General features: G+C 42.9%; 1 protein-coding gene across 2 annotated transcripts; it reads right to left on the bottom strand.

Moving 5' to 3' along the window:
* Window positions 1-287: 287 nt before the first annotated feature.
* On the bottom strand, window positions 288-25,525 carry vars2 (valyl-tRNA synthetase 2, mitochondrial). 2 transcript variants are annotated; one of them, XR_013502943.1, is made up of 31 exons: window positions 25,259-25,525; window positions 24,908-25,092; window positions 24,272-24,353; window positions 24,061-24,161; window positions 22,068-22,189; window positions 21,915-21,981; window positions 20,507-20,604; window positions 20,340-20,421; window positions 18,826-18,945; window positions 17,848-17,956; window positions 17,661-17,749; window positions 14,587-14,677; window positions 14,332-14,459; window positions 14,009-14,112; window positions 12,986-13,067; window positions 12,703-12,779; window positions 12,429-12,516; window positions 12,155-12,248; window positions 11,580-11,650; window positions 11,371-11,496; window positions 11,154-11,258; window positions 9,506-9,574; window positions 9,332-9,410; window positions 7,903-8,033; window positions 6,531-6,683; window positions 5,980-6,237; window positions 5,211-5,322; window positions 4,839-5,038; window positions 2,525-2,674; window positions 698-1,022; window positions 288-653 (listed from the first exon to the last, which is right to left on the bottom strand). XR_013502943.1 is itself a non-coding variant. In XM_078267760.1 (30 exons), the coding sequence occupies exons 2-30, from the start codon at window positions 25,088-25,090 to the stop codon at window positions 945-947; spliced, it is 3,249 nt and encodes a 1,082-aa protein (XP_078123886.1). In that variant the 5' UTR covers window positions 25,091-25,092; window positions 25,259-25,525; the 3' UTR covers window positions 686-944. The 2 variants fall into 2 exon arrangements, 1 of the variants encoding a protein (XP_078123886.1); XM_078267760.1 differs by lacking the exon at window positions 288-653 and having other exon boundaries at window positions 686-1,022.
* Between the last annotated feature and the right edge of the window lie 6 nt (window positions 25,526-25,531).

The following is a 25,531-nucleotide window of genomic DNA, read 5'->3' as shown; positions in this document are numbered from 1 at the left end:
AGTTTCCTTTTGAATGAATAAATCGTCCCTCTTTTCTCTCTCCCTCTGTATTCATTTGAATATGACAGGCAAATCTCTTTTCTACTATTTTTAGATCACCAACATTGATGGATTTGGTGCCATGTTGAGTCCAGTCCACAACATAGCTTGTGATCCCCACCAGATTGATGTGAAGTTTTCCATATAACTAGACTTGTATTTACAGCAATTTTAACCCGATCTGCTGGACTGATTCCTCCAGGTATCACAATTCTGACATTCCCAACAAGGAAACACATTCGGTCAAGTTTAGGAAAAGATACATTCATTTAGAAAACAATTATCAATATGAAGGATTGTTGATAGAAAAGACATTTTGTGAGCAGCAACAAGCAGCAGCAAGCGATAAACTGCTTCTAACTTCCATCATGCCATGTGTGCATTAACAAAACAGAAGCGTTCCATGGATACCTGCAGCCTGCCACAACTCCATCTGCAGGTGAGTTGTTAGTTATGCAGTACAGTACTGCAGTATCACAGTGAGATACTGCATTATGTGAACAACATAATAATGATACTATGCAGTGAAGTGTCCCTTATTAAAGCAGTTTAGAGATCACCAGCTCAGACAACATTATAAATAATTCATCAAGTCTAGTCTTGCATAGCCAGACCTTCCTCCACAGCGCTGTGGAGGAAGGTCTGGCTTAGTCCACACAGCATTCTGGGATGGGAGAAAAACGTGCTCTGGTTTACTGGCATTTCTTTAAACCAATCACAAATCGTCATGGGCGGTGCTGAGCACCAAGCAGAGCCACGGTGCCTCTGCAAAATAGCCTTGGAAAGGAACTTGTTTTGGTGGAACATGTGTACGTTCAAAAGTAGTTTTAGTCGGGCAACAGAAAACTCAGATTGGACAGATAGTCTAGCAAGTGATGTCCAGCAGTCCACACGGTTGGCTGGAGTTATGGTGATGTTTGAGTCTCCTGCAGGACCTTCAGCTGCTCCTCTACGCTCTCCAGCTCCTGCTGCAGGGCCGACATCTGAACACACGGGGGGGGGGGAGAAATACCAGTCACAGTTTCACACTTGATTGTATGATTGTATGCTAACTAGAATACAATTAGACGAGCATGGACTACGGAACTAGTATACTGGATAGTATTTAATACATAATTAAGACATAAATAAAGATACAATAATAATTAGAAATCAATACATTATTATAATTTCAGAAAAGATTAAAAAGAAAATGTAATAATTAAAAAAATAGTGGTTATGCTCAAATGGTATTGCATCTTTCTTAATTTCATAGTAAAAGACATATTGGAATTCATGTTATGTACTTTTGGAAAAGGACATTTTGAAATAAAAATTGATGAAATAAAAATGAATTCCATTAAAAAACGTACAATATGTAATTTTCTGCCACTAGGGGTCTCTCAATCAAAACACTTTTGATGAGGTTGTGAAGTTGCGTGGGATTGTTTTCTTTGTTAAACAACCACTGTTGCCGATGAAAATGTATCTGTTTGGGGACCAGTTAATGTATTACTGTGTTGCAAAGTGCCATGTAAGTCATGAAAACATGATGCTGTGTGGCAGAACATATAAAAGTATAATTCTGTGACATATGATTTACATTACTCTCTATGTATCATCATCACCGTGTTTTGATGGAAGTTAGAGCAACTAGAGGGGTCAAAGGTTATATAGTCTCACACTGCCAGACCTTCCTCCACTGCGCTACGGAGGAGGGTCTGGCTAGTCCACATAGCATTCCAGGTTGGGAGAAAAACTGGTTAATTGGCATTTCTTTAAACCAATCACAATTGTCATGGGCGGCACTAAGCACCGGACGGAGTCACAGTGCAGCTGCAAAATAGCTGCACAAGGAACTTGTTTTGGTGGAACGTGTACGTTCAAAAGTTGTTTTAGTCGTGCAACAGAAAACTCACAGATTGGACAAATAGTCTAGCTAGCTGTCTGGATTTCTCTGCAGAGATCTGAGGAGCAGTTAACCATAGTCCTCATAAATCCACCGGAGTTTAGAACGGCAACACAAAGATCCTTCATCCTTCATTATGAATGAAGGACAGCCGGCGGAATTTTCAGAGGCAACGGCGCAATCTCGGAAGTGGAACGTCGTGGATATAGACTAAAGGTTCTATGACGCCACTGACAGGCGACCAAACGACACGGTCCGTGTCATTTATTACAATGACAGATTTCTCTGGGTTTGAACATTGTTGGAAATATTTGGGATACTTTAAGTACACAACTAAAAATAGAATATTAGTAAAAATTTAATGAACTAAAATGTACAAATACATTGGCATACTAAAAATCTAAACTGTAAATCAGTTTGGATCAAGGTGCAGGTTGTTGCAGGCTCGACATTCATTTGGTTTTCTTGTGGTAGTAGTAGTAGCATTGTGAAAAAAAATTGAATACAAAATATTATCCTTTCTCATGTTAAGACCAATAATAACCAATTATAAATAACTCGTAGCAGGCCTGCAACTTACGGCCCAGTGCTGCTCACCTTAGTGTCCATCTGCTGCCTGACATGAGCAGGAACCTTGGTCAGGTAGTCTGGGGACTGCACTCTGCCCAGGATCTTCTCCAGCTTTGGAACCAGCTTGTCTCTGCGCTGGGAGAGCTGCACCATCTGGTTTTCAATGTTCATTCCACTCTGAGAGAGTAAATCATGCTGTATGTTAGACATCACCACCATGGGAACTAAAACATTGGAACACACCAGCATACATGTATTTGTGGATGATGAGGCTACATCCCATGTCATTCCAGTTTGCATTTTGAAGTTTAGGTAGCACATTGCAAAGTCAATGCAGAGTCAATTTCACAATTAATCTCTAATGATTATGGCAATCTAATTGTTACTTGGGAGTAGGGTTTCCGATTCTACCTTTTGATTCCAGTTGTTATCGATTCACGACCATTCTTTGAAGGGTGGAGTTGAAACGGGTCTCTGAGGGGGACTCTGACTGTTGTTAGTGCATAAGCAGCAAACAGCAACTTGGAGTATTCGGCCTTCTTGAAGACCCTGAATGGAGTCCCGTATGGGGCTCCAGTGGGGGACTCCATAGTTCTGCTAGGAGAACTTAACGTGCACATGGGCAATGATAAACACCTGGAGAGGGGTCACTGGGAGGATCAGCCTCCCTGATCTAAACCCAAGTGGTCGTTTGTTGTTAGACTTCTGTGCTAGTCATGAATTGTCTATAACAAACATTATGTTTGAACATATAAGGATGCTCATAAGTGTACCTGGTACCAGAGCATCCTAGGCCGAAAGTCGATGATTGTTTTTGTGATCGCATTGTCTGATCTGAGCCCGCATCTTTTGGACACTCGGGTGAAGGGAGGGGCGGAGCTGTCGACAGATCACCATCTGGTGGTGAGTTAGGTCATGGGTTGGGGGAAGATTCTGGACAGACCTGGTAAGCCCAAACGGGTAGTGTGGGTGAACTGGAAACGTATGGAGGAGGCCCATGTCAGACACATCTTAAACTCACACTTCCGGCAGAGCTTTTTCTGGCATCCCAAGTCTGGAGGCAGTTGCAGGGTACCGACAGGCCCGAAGGGCTACAGCCTCTGCTGTAAAAAGAGGCAAAGCAGGATCTTCGTCAATTTCCCTGATGGAAGTCACTGAGGTAGTCAGGTGGTCATGACTGAAAGAACAAGATACTGAGTACAAGTGGATGACATGGGTTTTCTCAGCTCGGCTGGAGTCTCCCTTAGAGATAGGGTGAGAAGCTCAGTCATCCGAGAGGAACTTGAAGTAGAGCTGCTGCTCCTTTGCGTCAAAAGGAGCCAGCTGAGGTGGTTCGGGCATCTGGCAAAGGTGCCCCCTAGGCGCCTCCCTAGGAAGGTGTTCCAGGGACGTCCAGCTGGGAGAAGGCCTCAGGGAAGACCCAGGACTAGGTGGAAAGACTATATTTCCAGTCTGGCCTGGGTACGGCTCGGGATCCCCCAGTCAGAGCTGGTTAATGTGGCTCAGGAAAGGGAAGTTTGGGGTCCCCCTGGTGGAGCTACTGCCCCCGCGACTCGACAATGGATGGATGGATGGATACAAGGATCGACACATGACGGCTCCTCTGCCTTGACTGCTACTACACAATGTTAAGCAATGCAGGTTTTTTTACTGCAGAGAGAATAAAAGTGATCGAGGAAGAAAAAGTGGAAAGAGGCAGAAGCAAAGCAGAGACAACAAGCACTTGTTGGTTCAGGCCAAAAAACAGAAAGAATTGGGGTTGCAACTATCATATTTATGCATTGTAGTAATGATTAATGTGTCAGTTATTTTTTTATTTATTTATTGTTAGATCTATAAAATGTTTTCCAATGACATGCAGCAAAGGGCCGCAGGTCGGAATCTAACCCCAGGCCACTGCGGTAAGGACTGAGCCTTTTTTACATGGGGCGCACTTGTTCCATTGTTTCTCAGAGTCGGAGTCTTCAAATAACTTGTTTTGTACTGACTGACAAAGTTTAGTTTAGAGAGTTTAGTCAGTCCAAGACCAAAAGATATTTCATAATCTTCCATTTCATAAAGAAAAGCAGCAAATCCTCACATTCAGGAAGCCGGAACCAGAAATTGTTTGACGTTTTTGCTGAATAAATATCTGAAAAGTGTAATTGATTATTAAAATTATAGGCGATTAATTTTTTTTGTCATCCACTAATCAATTAGTTGGGGGGAGTGATTTACAATTAGCCCCGCAAATCCAACTCCATTTGCGGGGTTGATTGTAATATTGGCAGCTGTAAACTTCCATATAATTGTGCTTTTGAGACATGCTTAAGGGCTGAAGCAGAAGGAAGTTGATACATACCTGAATGTGAAGGTGTAGCTGACATGTGTGGTCCACCACACCGATGAGGCTTCCTTCGGGTGGAGGAGTGGAGTGGACAGAGAAGAGGTCTGCTCTCTGAGGACAGTGGATATGGAGGCTGGAGATCCGGCTTAAAGTCCTAACAGCTGAGCCAAAGTGCAGCAGAATCTGGGCCTGGCCGGGTGAACACACTGCCCACACTGAAACACACAACATGGAAATAAACCACTTTCACAAAATGTTAAGTAATCCATGCATTTATTAATTGATCAATAAAGCTCATACATTTTTTTTTGTATGAAAACATTTTCATCTAGCAGTCTTTGAGCATACATCAGTGAAGTGTTATTTTTGAACTGTTAAATGACTTACTGGCAGGTTTTTCTTTGGTCATGCGACATTGGGATCGTAGTGAGCGGGCCACTCGGATCACTTCCTGCACCAACAGGAAATCTCTTTCCTCTTCAGGGAAATGCCAGTGTGCCTGGCAGGATGGAGAGGTTACAGAAAAAGAACGCATCAGTTAAAACACATGGAAAGTTGACAATCCAGCCAAAAATATCAGAACACATTTAAGAGTAAAGTATGAGCAAAGATGTACTGTATATATAAGAGAAAACTTAAAAGGTCCAATATGTAAAATATTTACTGTATTAAATCAAAAAATGACCACAATTTATCATCAGATATCAAGGAAACATGCTAAGTTGAAATACTATCTTCTCTGACAACAATGCTAAAGCCAGTATTTTCTTCTTTGAAATTTGAAATGGGTTCATGAAATGTCTCGCAAAAAAAAAAGGAAAATATAACTTGGTTAGAGAGCTAAGGTGCCATGACGAGAGGTTCTAATCATATTTTAGGTTGGACAAGATTCAGTTTGATGTCCTGCTAGCTCATTGGTTGAGCTTTGAAAGATCAGATTTTGGTCACCTAAAAATGTCTTGTTCAGCGTGCTGCCAACCAAGCTAGCAATCGTCACATCCGTTTTAAAAAAAAAAACATGATGGCCGTGGCCGTATCGCCAAACTCCCGGCTTCAAAGCGGCAGTCCACTAACCAATGGGTGACGTCACGGATGCTACGTCCATTATTTTTAGTCTATGTGTGGTTGTGGGGAGGTTTGATGGTTGTAGTCCTACCAGCTGAGAGGAGCAGGGGTACGGCTGTAAACATAGAGCGCTCGGGGGGGCAGCGGCTCCAGGTCCGCGTGGCTGGAGTCTCTGCCACAGCTCCTCAGTGATGAAGGGCATGAAGGGGGAGAGCAGGGCCAGAGACATGGACACACAGTGGTAGAGGACACTACTGGCCACCTGCCTGGCTCGGACACTGGGCTCTGTGTCCGTCTGGACCAAAGCCCCCCCATCCTGCCGCTGGACCAGCACCGGCTTCACACACTCCTACAGGACACACACACACACACACACACACACACACACACACGTTACATTTCCACCTCGAGGTAACTACTATAAGATCAACTCAAACACTGGTTTTAGTCAGGTTCATCTGTTTACATCCCTCTCTGACACCCTGAGACTAATTAATCAGGGACACATATCAGCCTTGCTTTTTAGATTACTGCTAATACAAGGGAGACAAGTTAGGATCTCATTTCTAATCTGTCTTTTTTTTTTTTTTTTGATGACATCAAAGTGTACCCATAATGCAATGTGAGAGTTCTGCTCCTCACCATGTAGACATCACACAGGCTGTGGACCCAGAAGGAGTACAGCGCAGATGTGACCGTGTGCAGCTCATAGGTCTCGAAGGCCTGCTCACACTGAACCACAGTGCTGTAGAGTCTGGAGCAGATCCAGCGCTCCATGCTGCTCACTGCACACGTCTGGAAATGGGAAAGATAGTATAGTATATAGTATAATCAATATATCTTTTACATTTGGATATCCTTTACAACTAATAGTAAAAATCCTAGGTTTGGACAGGATGTCTGTTAAATACACTGAATCTTCTTTTACTAGTTCAGTTAGATTTTTATATAACTCAAAACACAGACCACTCAAAGAGTAATGTCATTTCCTATCAGTTACTGGTCTGCGACTGTGATGAATTATGGAAAAATACAATATGAAATTCAAGGACGTATTGCTATAATTCAAAGTAAAAAAAGTCACATGTATTTCTGCTGCCTGAGTTGCTATAGTAACTCATGTGCAATACCAGGCAAATTACAGCATGTGCTCTCAGCCTCTCTCTATAATCGTTCTTAAAGGAAGAGTTCAACATTTTCGGAAATACGGTAATTTGCCTGAGTGCGAGATGTTCAGATAATCACGTCTGTGTAAAGTAAGATGCATGATATGGTTAGCCTAGCTTAGCATCAAGACAGGAATCAGGGGGAAACAGCTAGCCAGGCTCTGTCTAAAGGTCCTGACATGATGTAAGCAAAACATCCATGACTGTATGTCTCTTTTAATCTATACACACACAGAAATGTTAAAACAACACTTTGTGGTTTTAGGGCAAGTTACGTACTGAAACTATTTCTTCATTACCCAGAGTCCAACTGTCCAATAATCCAACTGTACTGTAACACTGCTCATGCCTTGGCTGCCCATGTTAGTGTGTCCTTTAGCAAACTGTGTGCTCATACCAATGCTGATTAGGGATCCTTCATTATATACTATTTGGCTATGTGGTGTGTGGAGTGTATGGTTACAGGCAGTCTTTTTTCACAAACTGATTGTAACATTTAAGCCAATCCATCCCTGCACCATCTAGTGTAGGCAGATAAAAGCTGTTGCTTTGTGCAAGATCAACAGCTTTGGCTTCCTGTTTTGCATCCCAAAGTGATGTGCGGTGTGGTGATGTTCAGTCCAAACTGCCTCAGTGGCATACAAACATTTAGTGTCGAGGCTGGCAGGGACTGTCAGGCCGGCTCAGGAAGGGCTTTTGTTTGTGGAAATCATACACAATTCTGAACGGTTGTTCTTCAAATGTTTTTTAAGACAAGGTTGGCCTTTTACTCGACAACAGCACAGCTATATACATGAACAGAACATCAGAATAAAAATGCAGTCCCCCTGCTGGTTTCTTGGCTGTACCTCTTCCAGTGTTGCCACTGGGGTTGTGTTAGCACCCAGTACTCCCAGTGTGAATCTCAGTGCCTGCCACATCTTGTTACAAAAGTGTCTGCAGCTCAGGACCTGAGAGATGGACAGACTGATGTCTTCTCCTGATAACAAAAAGAGCATGAAGGTAAATAGACTTTCAAGGTGAACAGTTTTGCTCCACTAGTGGCAGCGTCAGTCACTTCGCTGGTTGGTCTGTATGTTGGTCCACAGTAGGAATGTGGACCAAATCCAGTTTGAGGAATAAAGCAAATAATGATGTGCTTTTTACAAATATAAAGAATTTTATTTACAAAACACTTTCTTAATTTAACAATAGGCAGCCAAGTTCAGAAATGTTAATGTTTATGTTGTGAATGTTCAAATACCAGAAGCTGTACGAGCTATTTCTAATTTCCACAGATTACCCTGCCATCGTCGCAATTAAAGATAAAGTAGTTGCAACCGTGTTAGTCTCGCATTGCCAGACCTTCCTCCACAGCGCTGCGTAGGAGGGTCTGGCTAATCCACACAGTATTCTGGGATGGGAGAAAAACATGCTCTGGTTTATTGGCGTTTCTTTAAACCAATCACAATCATCTTGGGCGGTGCTAAGCGGAGCCACGGTGACTCTGCAAAATAGCCTCTGGAAGGAACTTGTTTTGGTGGAACACGTGTACGTTCAAAAGTAGTTTTAGTCGTGCAACAGAAAAGTCAGATTGGACAGATAGTCTAGCTAGCTGTCTGGATTTACCCTGCAGTTAACCATAGTCCTCATAAATCTGCCCGAGTTTAGAACGCCAACACAAAGAAAGAGGAAGGGGGACGGACATCCGGCCGAAATGAGGGGCATCTGGCGGATACTCTTAGTATTATAAACCATTGTGCAGTGTAATCTGTTATTCCAACTGACAAATGGAATAGAGTGGTCCTTTAAGAACTTCAGAGTTTTTGATACTCTGTGCTACAGATACATTTCAGTTGGTTCCAATTAAGTATTGAGGTTGAATACCCAGCCATAGTCTACAATTACATCAAATGTGCTGAACACATTCATTATCCCACCGCAGTGAATCCTTCCAGACACAAGCATAGGAAAGTGGACTAACCAGAGAGACATGCCACTTAGGAGAAACACTTTAGAACTCGTGGAAGAATGAGAACATTTCTTTGTTGCAGAGTGCAAAATGAAAGAGCAGATAAGCTGCCAAACTGGAACGGACAAAAGATCTTGACAACCCATCCCTAGTCCTGTCACTGCAGTCCCTCACAACTCCTCTCGCTCTCTCCATCTAGTTCAAGTTGCACATCATCTTCTTTTCCTGCAACACTGTGTTCACGTTCACACAGCTCCACACATTCACTCACTCTGACAAATGGTCTTCCTGGTTAGATAAAGTGAGCAGAGAGGAGAGTCACTCACCCTGCATCTTGTGAGAGCAAAGGGCAAATCTCAGAGCATCAGTCCCACACTGAGGGATCCCTGTGGGGAAGTCCTTCCTCTGTGGGGAAGCACATGGAACTGACAGATAAGAGAGGAAGCAATGATTGTGCACAGTCAGCCACAAAGAAACAGATAGGAGCGAGGGCAGCTGACCTGCGCTTCCATGGCAACCAGCTGCTCCCTGGGGTCCAGGTTCCCCTCCTTCACTTTCTCTTGGAGTCTCTAGGAGGAAACAAACAACTAAATGTCTTTAGAGGGAATTGGAACAGACAGATGTTTCCAACTGACAGTATATCAGCTGTGCTGTCACATCACAACAGAAAAACACTTCTCTCACAGTATTGTTCTTCTCACATCCCAGAGCATGAACTCCTATCTGTCCTAGCTCCAGCAGACATTACAGTACAATTCCACAAGTAGGAGAATTGGATTACTCTCATTCTCTCCAACTGGTTTTACACAGTGAACACTGTCAGTCTCAGGAGTGATAGTGAGGCTATCAATAAAGTCCAGAAGGGGGTTCCAGGTCCTGTGAAAGGTTTTAAGGGTCTTGAGTAGTCTTGTATTTAGAATCAGATTTGTCTACCTTGATGCATTCCAAGATTTCCTGTTGGAAGGGGAGGAATGTTTCCAGAGAAGAAGAATGGCACGCCTGGCCAACAGAGCAGTAAATGTGATGACATGCTGTGTGGTGGTAGGAGGAGGCCCAGCAGGGCTGTTACAAGCCTGGGGTAAATAGGTGTGTTAATGGCCCCCCTAATGCTTTGAAATATAATGGACCAAAGGTTTGTCAGTCGAGAGCATGTCCAGAACATTTTCTATCAGAAGATATTTAGCATTGGTGAAATGTGCTTTGTGGAGCCCCTTGATTGCAGTAGTCGGTGCGTGGAACATATGGATGAGGAATGCACCAGGTGCTGCATGTTACTCCACTGGCCATTTGAGATGGCAACTCTGAGGGTCATGTACTGAGGGACAGATTAAATTATATTAAGCTGAAAGGGATGACAAGGGGGAAAAAAACATCTTCATGTAAATTATTATGAGTTGCAGGGCCATTTGACCGTCCTGTTGTGAACAGAAGGGGCAAACAATTAACTGTTTAGGATTGGTGGGAGGACTGGAGCGGTGAGCAAACCATAATACTTGCTAAACTGAAGCTAAATCTTGATAGTGTTAGTGACGCCTGGGGCTAGCGATTTCGAAGGCCATTATAAAGAGCTGGGAGCAAATGGCAGAGTGCAGTGAGCTCTGCGAGGACAACACCTCAGTGTGAGCCCCAGGTGGCAGCGGACCTGAGAGAGGCGTCTGTTGGTGTGACAGGCCTGGGAGTAATGACGGACATTTAAGAGGGCTAAACCGCTTCAGACTTTGGGAGCTGGAAGACTAATCTTTTCCAAAGGAATGCATTAAACTACTTATTCAAGGCTGACAAAAAAAAAAAAAAAAAAGATTTATTAATACAGTTGTCCAGATGTGGACACCAAGGGACTTGAAGCCGTCCACCCTCTCCACCGAGGACTCGCTGATTTTAAGGGGGCTGTAGATGCTTCCCTGCTTCTTCCCAAAGTCCACTATCATCTCTGTAGTCCTGCTGACACTCAGGAGTAGTTTGCTGTCCCAACACCAGTTGGTCAGATTCTTTCTTTTCAACACTGCCTAAGACTGCAATTGTAGTTTATATGATTTTACGTGACAAAGATTTGACTCAGACACACAGACACACAGACACACACACACACAGACACAGTGTGTCATTAACAGTATTAATCCTGGTGGACCATGCGCGTGTGCTACCCACCTCCAGAGAGACTCCATGTATAACATCTAATGGGTCAATGACATTCCCCAGAGATTTACTCATTTTCCTGCCATGTTTATCTCTCACCAGAGAGTGAAGGAGGACCTGAAAGGCATGATGGGAACAGGAAAGGGAGAGAGAGAGAATCAGCATGGTGGTCTGACATGCTAATGAATCAGTAGTGTTTGTGTAAAAGCTGTGTGCTTTTGGGTAGTACCTGTTTAAAGGGCAGCTGTCCAGTCAGCTCTGTGCCCAGCATCACCATCCTCGCCACCCAGAAGAAGATGAGGTCACTGCCTGTCTCCAGAATGGAATTGGGGTAGAAGCGCTGAAGGTCAGTGGTCTGCGGGAAGTCAAGCTGTGGTCAGGATACAAACGGACAGGGCTGCTTATGGAGGACTGTGTTCTGCTGGAGAAGTGCCCTACCTGCTCCGGCCAGCCCAGCATGGCGAAGGGAAACAGCCCAGAGGAGAACCACGTATCCAGCACATCAGGGTCTGATGGGAGCAATAAATAAAACACAGTATATTTACACAAATGTCAATTCTACAAGGCACTATTAGTGTAGTGGGAGGCTTTAAAGTTGTGTGTAACAGTGGTGGAGGAAGTACTGAATATCAGTACTTAAGTAAAAGTACAAATAACCAGAGACATATTTACTTTAGTAAAAGTAAATATCCTTGACATCGGAGGCAACAGGGCAGCAGAGATGGTGTCGGCAGAGACGGTGACTGAAGATCTTATCGGCCGACACATATGTTATCCTGATCTTTATCTGTATAAAGCTAAAAAGGCCACTATAAAATTGGCCAATGCTTTGTTCAGCTACTGGTAGAGATGGTCGTAGGAGAAGTAGAATAGGTCACAGCAGTGGTAAAAGCAATAATAACATTAGCAGCAATTGCAACATTGGTGATCTGTGGCTAAATGAGCTTTTCCCTTTGTGAGTGCGATGGCTAATGTAGAGTAGTGTTATACAGAGGCAGGTTAAGGGGAGTCACCCTGGGTCAAAGTGATGTCTTCTGGCTTCACTCCATATTTGACAGCAGCTCTTTGTCGGGCCTCGTCCTCGCTTTGTCCCCATACCCAGTGCTCCTACCGCACGCGCACGCACACGCACACACACACACACACACACACACAGAAACTTACACCACAGTCTGGGACTGACTGACATTGAGTTAGTAGTTAACCCATTGATCCACCCTCCCATCCATTTCTACATCATTTTCTTTTAATATTGTGGTTGCATTAGATTACATTTTACAGTACTACCTCTTGTTTGTCAACAGAATTAGGAAGCTCCACTCGGTACGCAGGGATCTGATGACCCCACCAAAGCTGCCTGGAAATGCACCAATCACTGTGAAGCAAACAGAGGAACATTGTTGACATTCAAAGAAGAGCTCATTCATCGCCAGAGTGGTGTCATTTCACGCACATGTCACACCAGTAACGACGACACAAAGCGCCGTTTTTCCGGCTCACACCACTGTTCAAATACAAGAGTTTGATCCAGGTCAAAAGGTCAAAGGTCAGGACAGTCTACCTGATGTTGGACAGCCAGTTCTTCCATGTCTTGGTGTAGTAGTGAGGGATGATTTCCAGCTGTCCGTCCTCCACAGCCTGACAGGGGAAGAAGAAATAATCACATTTGAGTGTTTCAGAGATGTTTTGAAAGAGTTCACGGATGAGATGACATCCCTTGACTTCTCTATTCTTACTATGTCTACATGATGGAGCTTGACGTGGTTACTTGAACACATGTGACGCAACTTCAAACTTTGGATACATAAAGTTTGACCTCCATCTCAACATCTCCACCGACTGACCTGTATAGCTTTTTTTGCCATTTCATCACAGCGAAGGAACCACTGCTTCTTCAGAAGGGGCTCAATGATGTCTCCTGAGCGGCTGGGACAGCGAGGGGGGAGGGAAGAGGGACACCACAACACACTTGTTTCAGGAAGATGAAGGAAAGCAGGAGGATGCTTATTGTGAGACTGCTGGAGATGTAACTCCACCTGTACATACAAAGTTTGTGTACAAAGCCACATTCAAGATGTCAGTCCTAGTTTGTGCGGTGTGTCTCGCACCGTCGCCAAGCGTCGGTCTTCAGTGGCCTTTTTCCAGCTGGCGTCTTCGGTGGAATCAGCCGAAAAAAGGCAGACGCTTGGCGACGGTGCGGGATACACCGCACAAACTAGGCCGACGGTCAGCTTAGTGTGTCAGGTCCTTAAGTTTGAAATATCCCCTAAGCAGACAGACGTGTAGTTCTTAACCTGTGCTATAAAAGAATGGAAGAACTAAGGGAATAGAGGACTTTTGCCCTAAAAACATTTTCTACTTGTTTAGGGGAGGGGGACAAAAAATGTCTGATCAGGTTCAGGCTGCATGAAGGTGTGCTCCATCGGAACAGCTGTGGAACGCCATGCAGCCCATTAAATGGACAGGATGCAGTACAGTCATAGTGTATTTTCCAGTCGGCTGTCTCACACATGCATGAGAGAAAAGGTGTGTATCAACACATTACATATGCGCCTATAGGACAAAAGGCTGAAGACTTACAGACTGGATGGGCCGTGTTGTCAACAGTTAATAGCAATCACACTTTTGTGTGTATCGATGTCCTTCTGTCTATCTTTTTATAACCCTGTGCTGTCTTTTGTGAAGAAGCTTTTTGTGCTATAAGATGAAAAACAGCTTTTAAAAAACTTTGTATTAACAGGAGCGGAGGCATATATGCACATACAGAAAGTCGGAATAAGTCTAGTGGTGGCGATGCGCGTGTGTGTGTGTGTGTGTGTGCGTGTACGCATGCGTGCATGCGTGCGTGCGTGCATGTGTTCCTCTACCTGCAGACGGGTAAAGTCGTGGCGTGGTCCTTCTTTCCTCTGAACAGCTTCTTCTCAACCAGAGCATCCACAACGAGCTGTCTGGCATCGAAACGCTTCACTCCCTTAAAAGGAGACAAAGACTCACACAATGATACCAGCCGGGATGAAGATACATCAAACCTGCTTCCTCTATCACTGAGCATAGGCCCAATAGGGTTTTACAAGGCCCTGGATGTTGTCGACTGCAACCTGGGGCAGCTGACATATCCAGATGGATCATATCTCTACAACACCTCGCATAGTAATACAGTTTCCAGATAATAACAGAGGTGTTCATGCACCTGCAGCCACTGTCCACAGGAGGGCGTCATCGTCCCGTCTCCACCAATCACAGTAAGGCGTGGCAGTGAGTGTCTCTGTGACAGCAGGAAGTCAATGTGGTCATGAGCGGGGGTCACCTTCACTGCACCTACAGAACACACAGCCAGGGCCCGGATCAACACCAGCAGCTCACACAATAGTGTGTCCACAGGAGACAACACAAAGGCAACACATTCTCTCTGCAATAAGCAAGCTGAAAGGCTTTGGATGTTCACCGGTTCCTAGCTCCATGTCCACCATGGAGTCAGCGATGATGGGCAGGAGTCTGTCGGTGAAGGGGTGTCTGCACTGCTTCCCATGAACAGCCTGAAACAAAGGGGACAGAGTGGAAAGATATGAGCACAGCTCTCTTAACAAATGCCATGTGGTATTCTTTACATATTTTCTCTTTTGTTATATGATTTACAGGTTCCTGGTACAAAGGATAAGAAAGAGAAAAAAAAAAAAAAAATGACAGAAAAGAAAACCACAAGGATTTTCCCATAGTTATCCTCATATCGATATCAGTTTTCTTCCCAGGCCCAAAGTATTTTTATTTTTATTTTTTTACATGTTTGTATATTAACAGTAGGATCAGTTAGAACATAGGGGGAGTTTCACTACACTTTCTCTGGAAGAAAGAAAGAAAGAAAAAAGGACATGCATATACATAGACAATTGCAACAAAATTAAAATGCCTCAAGCTAAATCTGATTTTAGGCCTATATGTTCAACATACCGCCATGTGGTATTCTACTATTCAGATCTGGTGTGCACTGCAGGGTTGGGCGACATAACGATATACACCATGGAAACGTATCTTCTTCTATCTTTAGCTTTTAAACCAAAAACTACACAAACAGACATGTTCGAGCAGGAAGGTGATCTGAAAGTGGGGAGAAATGATCCAAGATTACGGGTTTCCTTGGCGTTAGCATGTAGCAGTGTATGTAATGTAAACACTGCAGTAGTGCCTGGAGCAGACGACCGTGTAAAAAATCTGGCACTGATTAACGTCACTTTGAGCCGTGAGAAAAAAAAACTGTTAGAGTGTTCACACAGTGTGGAATCTGAGGATTCTGCTCAGGGATTACTTTTACATACGTTTACCGCGTCGGCAGCCGGAGCTCTACGACTCAACGTCAGTACTGTACAGAGACAGTACAACATGCGCAGGACTACATGGTTCTGAAAATATACTATTTGTTACTTGATCGGTTGTACTTTACTACTTTAGCACCAATGTCGTAACGCAGACATTGGTGCAAATTGGACATTGGTCTATTTGTGTCTTTGTCCATCGCACCACATGGACAATTTGCTTCGCGTTTGGTCTGAACACATCTTAATGCTTTGGGCTGACTGGTTTGAAGTGTATGGCTTTGGCCTACTCCCCCAGCAGTAGGCAGCCGTTACTACACACCAGTCTACTGAACGCTACCTGCCGCCATGACATGGAGAAGAGCTGAAGTAAAGGAGCGGCTGGTAAGGGAAACCCAGGTCACTGTCTGAGGAATCAGTGGACCAAACCAGGGCTAAACTTGTGGTGGAATTTCCAGAAACACCATGTTGTGGTATGACAAGACAACGGGAAAGCTTCGACAACATCAGGTCATTCATAGGTCACAGGTCAGGGGACGAGAATATTCGGCCAGTCTCAAGTGGTGAAAACTTTCATTAGCCCTTCAATATATCCTTGTTGCTCTAGCTTTAAGTCATAGCGCTTTTAATGCTTCAACAGAAAAACCAAAGAACACAAGTTTTACCATGCTTATATGAACTACAATTGTTTTTTTTCAGCTGGATAACGTCTACAGTTTGGTACATTTGGGCTGAAAAAGCGTGATGCAATTAGCATGTAAAACAAACTGGAAATATATTTTGCCATATTCCTTCACGTGTACGTTTCTCTGATATTGCCCGATTAATCTGTATTTATATTCCCTAGCTAGGTGTATACCTGGGTACATTCAGTGACATTCCAAGTCTGCGTCACCATAATTAAAACCTCCATCAAAAAGGTGTAGCATCTCTTTGCGCCTATATTTGGCACTGGTTTGACATGGGCACTGAATCCACCTGGCTTAGTTTAGAAGCTGCCCCAGTGGCCCCTTTTCCTTTGCATCATATATTATATGCATCTAAAGGGTGGGCTCACCTTAATTTAAAGGGTAATTTTATTTTACAGAACACTTTCAAAGTCAGGAGGATGATAAGAAAGTTAGAAGACCAAGATGTTTTTTTTTCCTCTCCTCACACCTGTTCATTTGAACCCAGATTTTCCTCCTGGTCTGGTCGACCAAGCCTTCTCAATGTGGTTTAGTAGGGGTCTAAAGACTGTGGGTGACTTGCTGACAGAGGGCACTGTGTTGTCTTCTGATCAGCTCAGAGAGAAGTACAATCTTCCGCAGAATAATGTTTTTTAGGTATTTGCAAATACGCAGTTTCATTCTTTCTAATACTAAGTTGTACCCTAATGGGTTTTCCATCTCAGTTATGGAGAAGGCTGTCCAGAAGCCTGACTCCAGGAAACCTATTATACCAGTGACTGTACGGTTCATGTCAGATCTCTCTGGGAAGTGGATTTTGGGGAGAGTATCTTGGAAGGATGTGTGAGATGGGGTTTCAAGTCAGGGAGATGCAATTTAGGGTCATACACGGGCTCCAAATCACACCGGTGAAACGCAATAAGTTGAACTCATTGCTCTCGAAATTTTGAGATTTCTGAAGGTACATATTTCCACTGTATATTTGAATGCCCCTTTATCAATGACTTCTGGGTCAATATGTAAGGTAATTTATGTTATAGTCAAGAAAAAACTAGCTCTTACTCCCGTCAGCTGTATTTTGGAGTTAAATCCTAAAGCACTGGGTCTCGGTTCCTCCAAACTAAAGCTGCTGCAGGTGCTTCTCTTTAATGCAAGGAGATGCATTCTTCTTCTGTGGATCTCGGACTCTGTTCCCACGATTTCACAATGGACTCGGAGTGTGTACAAACTTCTCCCATTAGAAGCTATTAGCTTCTGGCTCAGAAACATGCCTTTTCGCTTTTTTGAAATCTGGGACCCCTTCTTGGACTATAATGGGGAGGATGGTGCATGGACCTTTCGGAGTGGCCTCTACGGTCTAGCATGGTCTGAGATCTCAAAGTACATTTCCAGATAACACACAATGGCTTAAGTAACCCATTTTGACTGATTACGTTGATTACTGATTACGTACGACTGTGCAAACCTTCTGTGTTTTTGTTACTTGTTACTTTATTGTATGTGCCCCTTGGAAATTCAATAAAGATATGTCAAATACTAGCCTGATAGCGAGGGTCGTCAGGGTGGACAGCTACAGCCACATCTCCCAGCATAGTCTCAGGACGGGTGGTGGACACTGCCACCTCGCCATCTAAAAGACAGGGACAAGGGAAAAAGAAAATCATAATAGAATACAAAACAGAACAAGCACAATGTGTATCATATTTGCAGACAGTCACAAATACTCACCGTGGCCTTCTATAGGGTATGCAAAGGTAAGCATGGTTCCAAACTCCACCTTGTTTTCATAACCAGGAACAGACAACATGGTCTGCCCAGACAGCTCCTTTGAGTCAACCTGACAGCAAATCCACAAGTTGACGCACATATATGATTCTCTACAATAGCACATTTTCTGTCATTACAGCAACGACATACAGAACAAAATGAATGATGATTCTGTCTAAAATACATACAATAGGTGGACAAAATAAGAGAAATCTTAAGGGCTTCGGCATATCAGATTTGTTCTATGAAGGGCGCTAGGACACAGTCAACCTCATCCTCATCCGGTCATTAAAACCAGTCATGTTTTCAAGGTATCGTTGTTTCTGGCATTAGACATTCGGCAACACACATTTTGGGTTGAAGCTTTTTCCTCCAATTACTTCACATCCTATGGTCCTGCGATAAGGTCCAGGGATTTTGGACAGGGATACATGATAACCTACTGTATGTCGGATTGCAGGGACCCAGGTTCCATTCAGCCCAACATTATTCGTTCTGGGAGATGGGCCAATCCTAAACGGGATGGATAAGCACATAAGAAGCTGGGTCCAGACAGATTTCTTTAAGAGGATGGAAGAATGAAGGGGTGCCGTCAATCCAGGAGTGGGCTCGTGATATGGCTAGGGTGGCGGCGTTTGAAAAGATGTCATACAAATTGTTTGCCAGATTAGATTTAGGCATATACTAGAAAATGGGGAAAGTACCGAAGTACCTAAAAGTAAATTGCTAATCACAAAAAAACAGTATAAGAGCAGGTCCTGATCATTGGCTAGAGAGCATACGGTAGCTTTTGGCTGCTGAGTGAGGAGGAGCCACCACTGGTCCTGGACAAATGAAGAGCCTTACTTATTTCAAAGTTTTACATCCCACATATGTGGTGGTATCCATTATTTAGTCCACCTGTTGTATTTGCTGTATCTGCGTGTGAAGCCGTTTCACCTCGATGTCAGAGATGGCAGATTCCAGAGCACAGCTCCAGTTGACCAACGCCTCCGAGCGATAAATCAGACCCGAGTCACACAGCCTCACAAAGGCCTCCGTCACCGCCCTGCTGAAGCCCTGAGACAGCATTCACACAAACAAACTACTTTCACATTTCTTTAAACATATTCCAAAAGCCTCCTCAGCAAGGTTATACTTGTATACAGAAGCATGCAACAAGTGTGTATTATACTGTATATTCCTATGCCACTGTAGTATGTACAGTGGCATGGGAAAATCCGCTATTGCAGATAGTGGGTTATTAATAAAACATATAGAGTATTAATAATATATATCGAATAAATCATTGTTGAAAATGTCTGACTCTGACATTCACATACTGTCATATATTGAAAACTATTTTTAAGTGGAGACGCAGACTGCTAAACTGAGTGAAGCGAGTAATAAAGTAAGTTCAGTTTTAGATGGTTAGACAGTAGGCGTTCAGAAATAAAGAGGGAAATTATAATTCTTTAAAAACAAAACATAATGTAATGCAGCACGTCATCGTCAATCTAAATGAAAGCACAGACTAATAACTGCTGTCAGTACTAGAATACCCCATGGCCAATATACAATTCTTCATCTTAAAACCTCTCCTGGCCTCCACTTCATCCACACATATAAATTCATGCATTCATAATCATACAGGACTCTTACAGGATCTAATTTATATACTTAGTATTACAACTGGGACAATATTCTTTTGTCCTGATTCGATTCTTTCCCGATACATGGCTGCTGATTGGATTTGTACTGAGATTTTCATTTATTGTGATTCTAGAAGTATTGTGATTCGATAGTATTGAGTATTGGGATTTTCTTTTCCTTCTTTAACAAAAACTAAAGTTGAATAATACACTTCTAGAGACAATATATCATGAGACATTTGTAAAAACTGTTTTTCATTTATTTACTTTGGAAAGAAGTACTTAACTATATAAATATTTTCAGCTTTTTCTGCTTTTGGTCAGAAAACGGATATGATGTAGTCGGCGCTAGCAGTACCGTATAAACAAAAAATATTTAGGTGAATCATTGGTTTAAAAAAATGAATAAAACTACATCGATTCTAAGGAAAATAATTTTTAAAGATCATCGCAAAAAAATCACGATACATACCAATTTCAATTTTTTTCCCACCCCTACTTAGTGTATACTTATACTCTGTGACTCTGTCAGGTGAAGTGTACCAAATGGTACACCTTGCATCTGATTTTTATGAACTATTAATCCATGATTCCATTTAGTTGGTTTAAATAACACATGACTGATGATGAATCAGAGGTTTTACCATTCTGATGAACACAACTTGACTGAGAGCTCCTGAAATATGTTTCCCCCCTACAGTTAATCCGTTATTACAGAACATATGCCCCCCCCATTTAAAACTACATCAGAGTCATTTGCAACAATCACATTACAGTCCTACACATTTCCAGGTGGTATAATATGTATGAGTGTAATCTCACTGGATCCATGGTGAAACAGGCTCGGCTCCAGTCCAGAGAGGCTCCCAGCGCCCTCAGCTGCTGGTAGATCTCCTCCCCTCTCCTGGGACACACCGGGACACAGGCACCCAGCTCAGTGAGGCAAACATGGCCGGGGGGGGTGTCATGGTGTGAATGTGAATACTCACTCATTCTTCCATTTCCAAACCTCACGTAGAAACTCCTGCCTGGTGAAGTCCTGTCTGTGCTTCCCTCCTTCTTTCAGCAGCCTCCGCTCCACCACCGTCTGACACACACACACACACACACACACACACACACACACATTAAAGAATATTTAATTCCAGACGAAAATGAAACTAATTTACCACCTAATAATCAAACGACTGCTATACTTCTTGTATAAGATTTCACTCTGTGACAGAACCTTTCTAATACATGGCTTTCAGAGTTTAATCGCTATAAGGAGCTCTACTTGGTATGTGAAAACAATGGATTTCTGGAGTTCCAATGTACAGTAAGTGACACAGACAGCAAAAATAAAGGACTGAGCTTCCGAGCCTGAAAAGTGAAGCCAATGCTGAAGGTCCTTAAAGCTGCATTCTCTCGAACTTCCAGCAGGGGGCGACTGCTCTGGCGCCAAAAAGAAGTCTGTTTCTATAGAAGTCTATGAGAAAATGAGCCTACTTCTCTCTTAAATGTATTACCTCAGTAAACATTTTCATGAGTTTATGGTCTCAATACAATTCAATATTCAATATTAATACAGCAAACAGCCGATTTTCTGTGCAGGCGTACATGAATGTCTCCAGTACCCGGAGGTTTGTGTTTACCCGCCGGTAAATCTCCGCTGGATGACTCGCTTCAGAAGGGTTAAAAATCAGCGACTTTCCCTGTTTAGCATTTAGCTTAGCACAGCGCCATGAAACTATAAACAACACTGGCTGGGATGCATCATCCTCCCCAGCTCCACACTCTCTCAAACATCGTCACATCGGGTTTAAATAAAACTAAGATAGCCCAAGGCTTCAAAATGGCAGTCCACAAACCATTTGGTGACGTCACAGACGCTACATGTCCATTCATTATTTAGTCTATGGTAAATTCACAGTCCTCATTCTGTGCAAAAATGCATTGCAAAGTTCAGCTGAACCTAATATGAAGCTTCAGAGTTAGTCAAATCAACTAGATCTCACAAAATGATAGAACAAACGAGGACTGTGGATTTAGTCCCCCATCCCTTTCACTGGCCATCTCTTCCAGGCCAGTATGAACAAGAGCAACATTTACAGCCACTGGCCTCTCTTTCAATTTATATATGACCATGTGAAAATTGAGAGAAAGGGAGAATGGGGAAAAACGTGAGCCAATTATTTAAATCCAAAAATAGAGCTGCAAAGATGAATGGATTAGTTGTCAACTATTAACCCTTAAGTTGTCTTCCCGTAGACCGTGCAAACTTTTTATTTTTCTGGGTCAAAATGTACTTATACGTTTTTTTTGTCACTTCTTACCGATGTTTTTGTCACATTTTTCCTGTGCTTTTTTTGGACGTTTTTTGTTGTTGTTTTCCGAAATTTTTGTCCTGTGCCGTACCTGTGTTGCAATCCCTGCATGGTCGCATCCAGGCAGCCACAGCACTCGGTAGCCCTGCATCCTTCTCCTGATGGATACAAAGCCACGTTTTACTGCTCTGACAACACATAAGCCTTCTTAAACAATCTGACTGCGTATGTTGTTGGCAGATACCTCCGAACCAGCACATCTTCCACAGCCACAGTGAGAGCGTGGCCCAGGTGCAGAGTGCCTGTCACGTTGGGCGGAGGGATACACAGGGAGAAGGTCTGGTCCACAGAGTGAGATAATCTCTCCTGATGGACAGGACAATATGACATTTAAAGTCTGGAAGCAGAGGAGAAAGAGGCGGAGCTGCCATGTGTGCACAGTGTTCTTTTTGTCCTCAAAGTCCAAACTCATGTCAAAAGGGTTTTTAAAAACGTTTGGTAATATTTCTTAATCATTAAGTAATAATAACTTCTCATAACTTGGTTGCAAAGGGCTTTAACAAAGCAGACTGACATAGAATGACATAAAATAATAAATCTTAAAAATAAGTCTTTGTAAATAAATTCCACCTGTGCTTTTGCTGCTATGACATGTCAAATGTTTGCTGTGAAAAATCTGTGAAGACCGGCGGGGGAGGGCGTCTACCTGCAGACACGGGACCCCTTTTCTTCTCTGTTTCTCTTCATAGTCGTCAGATTCATCTACCAAGACCCACGTCTCAGAAATGCTTGTTACTAACTTAGCTCTGGGGAGCTTATTCCCCGGAGTCCTTATGTTTTCTCGCCTTACAGTTTTCCTTGGATTAGGGTGGCACCTAAATCATGGTTGCAGCTGTCGCCGTGGTCCTGCTCCGCACCCTGCTACGCCCTGCTACACCCTGCTACAACCTGCAACGCTATGAACTACTACATCTACTATTTCTAGTCATAGTTCCATTATCTTTATTATGACTATTATTGCCACTGTTCATCACACCCCCAACCGGCACTGTCAGACCTGGGTCTGTCCGAGGTTTCTCCCTAAAAGGAAGTTTTCCTCACCACTCAAGGTTTCTGCCTAAAGGGGAGTTTTTTTCTCGCCACTGTCGCACTAAATGCTTAAGTGTGGTCTAGACCTACTCTATCTGTAAAGTGTCTTGAGATAACTCCTGTTATGATTTGATACTATAAATACAATTGAATCACATTGAATCTGATACTTTGAGAACAATGAGGAAACAAGAGCGCAATTTCGGCAAAGTTTAACTTAATTTCAACAGTGACTCTACTGTTTCATGCAAATACAGTAGCAAACCCTTAGATTGTTATATGCAAACAGTTGCTCTGTCTATGTTAAGAACCAACAGCATTCTGACTGTATTTCAGTTAGACATTAAATATGCTGTTACTTAAACACAATTGGTTTGTTTAGTTTTTATTACATAGGTTTAACTAAAGTGAAAGTTATTTTTTGAATAAGGTCATATCTGAGGGCCATTAGTTTCGTTTTTTTACGTATAGTGCTCAGGTGTGGATATAGAACAAATGTTGCAATGCACAAATGTTTAGGTTGGTTATCTGTGAAAAAATAGACTAACCTATTCAGTATGTGCATGTTTGAAGAATATTCTTGTAACAAAGAAACCAGCTATTTTGTATAATAATTGATCTTTTAGTTCAGACAGACATGACTATGCAACTGGACATGCCACAAGAGGTAACTTTACTTTACTAAAAGCAAAGACAAATACTATTAAACCAATGGTCATGTATAGAGCAATGCAAGAATGGAATGTGCCACCTGAACAAATAACACAAGAAAGCAGTAACATTAGATTTACAATTGTATTGATTAGAGAAGTTAAGTAGACACAGAAACTACATTGGTTAAGGTTTAACAAAATATGAATGTGTGTTCAATTGTGAGACGTGTCCTGAGAGGATCAAACAGATGTTATGTGACTTAATGTGTGTTAAACATGAATGTATGGAATGGCCTATGACTTCACTGGTGGAGCTGTCCTGTCTATGTGTCTGTCTTTGTCCTATGTGTGTATTTTGTTATTATCATATAAGTTGTGTTATCAAATTATATTGCGTATGCTTAGTTTCTGTGCAGGAGCTGATGAGGATCCTAAAAACACATTATTAAGGAAGTTGTTATAGTGTTAGGTGTTGTTTTGTTCTAAAAGCCTCACATGTTGCTCTGGACGGAAGAATCCCTCTTTCTCCCACCACTGATACCAGCTGGACTCCACATACTCTGGACTATACGAGGAAGGGAACAGCGAACTGGTGTCTGGAAAGAAGAAAGAGCATTTTAAACTCTTCAGAGAGACACAGCAGGTAGACAAGCTGGTGCTGGAAAAGTCCAACACCAGTGATGGGGAGGAGTGGGGGGGCAATCACCTTTCTTTGTCCCAGCAGGGGTTGGAGTAGTGTACACGATCTTCTGCTTCTCGCTCCATTTCGCAGCTTTATCTTCAGCAGTCTGGAAACACAAATATCAGAGTTCAGCTAGGGTTGGGTCAGTCTCGCTTAGCCAGACTTTTCTCCACAGCGCTGCGGAGGAGGGTCTGGCTAGTCCACACAGCATTCTGAACTAGTGCAATATCCAAATTGCAGAGGGGCGCAATATTTGTTAAAGGCAAAATATTCTAAAATAAAGTACTGTGGTGCTGCAGAGAGCCTACAAATTGTATCCTACAGACAAAAGAAAAAAATCTTTGTTTGGTACAGATCCTTGCAAAATATCACACTTTTTTTTTTTTCAATGAAAATGATAATAATGATACAAAAATGATCATTCCCTCCAATATCGTGAATCATATCGCAATCGCAATATCAGTCAAAATAATCGCAATTAGATATTTTCAGTGAACTGATCATGAACTCCAGGGGGGAGACTCTCTCTCAAACAGACTGTATTATTATCATTATAATATTATTTCCTTATGAAGCGTTTTTGCTGTCATTCAGCATTTTAGACTTTGGATGGAGCGGTTTACAGCGATTGTCTTTACCCGATGCTTCCTTCCTACTTACACTGTGTTGACCTGACAGTATGGCCTCCTCCCGCTCTCGTCTACGCCTCAGTTTCTCTGCTTTGGGCCGGGGAGAGGAGTTGGACTGGGAAGAGGAGGAAGGTTTGGGTGGGATGCCGAAACAAAGTCTAGCTGCTCCTTCTCCTGGCAGCCTCCAACTCAGGACACGACCTGCCCTCCACATCCCTAACGTTCAAACGCACGCGCGCGCGCGCACGCGCACACACACACACACACACACACACACACACACACACGTAAAAGTCGGCTGTTGACTCAGAGAAGCTTCCTAATAAATAAGCTAAACGTGAAATAAGTGTATCTGCGATGACAGTTCAACCGCTTTACTTACTGTGCTTTCAATGCAGTGCTCAGAATGCCAGCCACGACCTTTTAACTTAGACACTTCGTCATTGTAAGTCCGAGCGAGAAAGTACATTCTATAATGTTTGTCATTGCGTGTAAACACTAACGTTACATCATTGTAATATCTCAGAATAATTGTCATTTCATGTTACTCTGTTATCATATTTGTCCTTGTTTTATTATCGGCATGTGGATGCTGTTTGTTGACGGACTGTTACAACTTCATGGACAAGCGGAAATAACCGCTGTCCGTCTGGAA

This window comes from Sander vitreus, chromosome 14 (genome assembly GCF_031162955.1).
Source record: "Sander vitreus isolate 19-12246 chromosome 14, sanVit1, whole genome shotgun sequence".
NCBI classification, from domain to species: domain Eukaryota; kingdom Metazoa; phylum Chordata; class Actinopteri; order Perciformes; family Percidae; genus Sander; species Sander vitreus.
This window is presented reverse-complemented; position numbering and strand designations above follow the sequence as displayed.

What these genes read in the sequence shown, in the direction of transcription:
- vars2 (XM_078267760.1), bottom strand. Translation starts at nt 25,090, where the DNA reads ATGTGGAGGGCAGGTCGTGTCCTGAGTTGGAGGCTGCCAGGAGAAGGA. An exon ending in GCCTGTGTGATGTCTACATG is followed by an intron (nt 6,238 to 6,530) that starts GTGAGGAGCAGA and finishes TGTGTCCTGTAG; the next exon opens with GAGTGTGTGAAGCCGGTGCT. An exon ending in GACCAAAGAAAAACCTGCCA is followed by an intron (nt 5,039 to 5,210) that starts GTAAGTCATTTA and finishes TGTGTGTTTCAG; the next exon opens with TGTGGGCAGTGTGTTCACCC.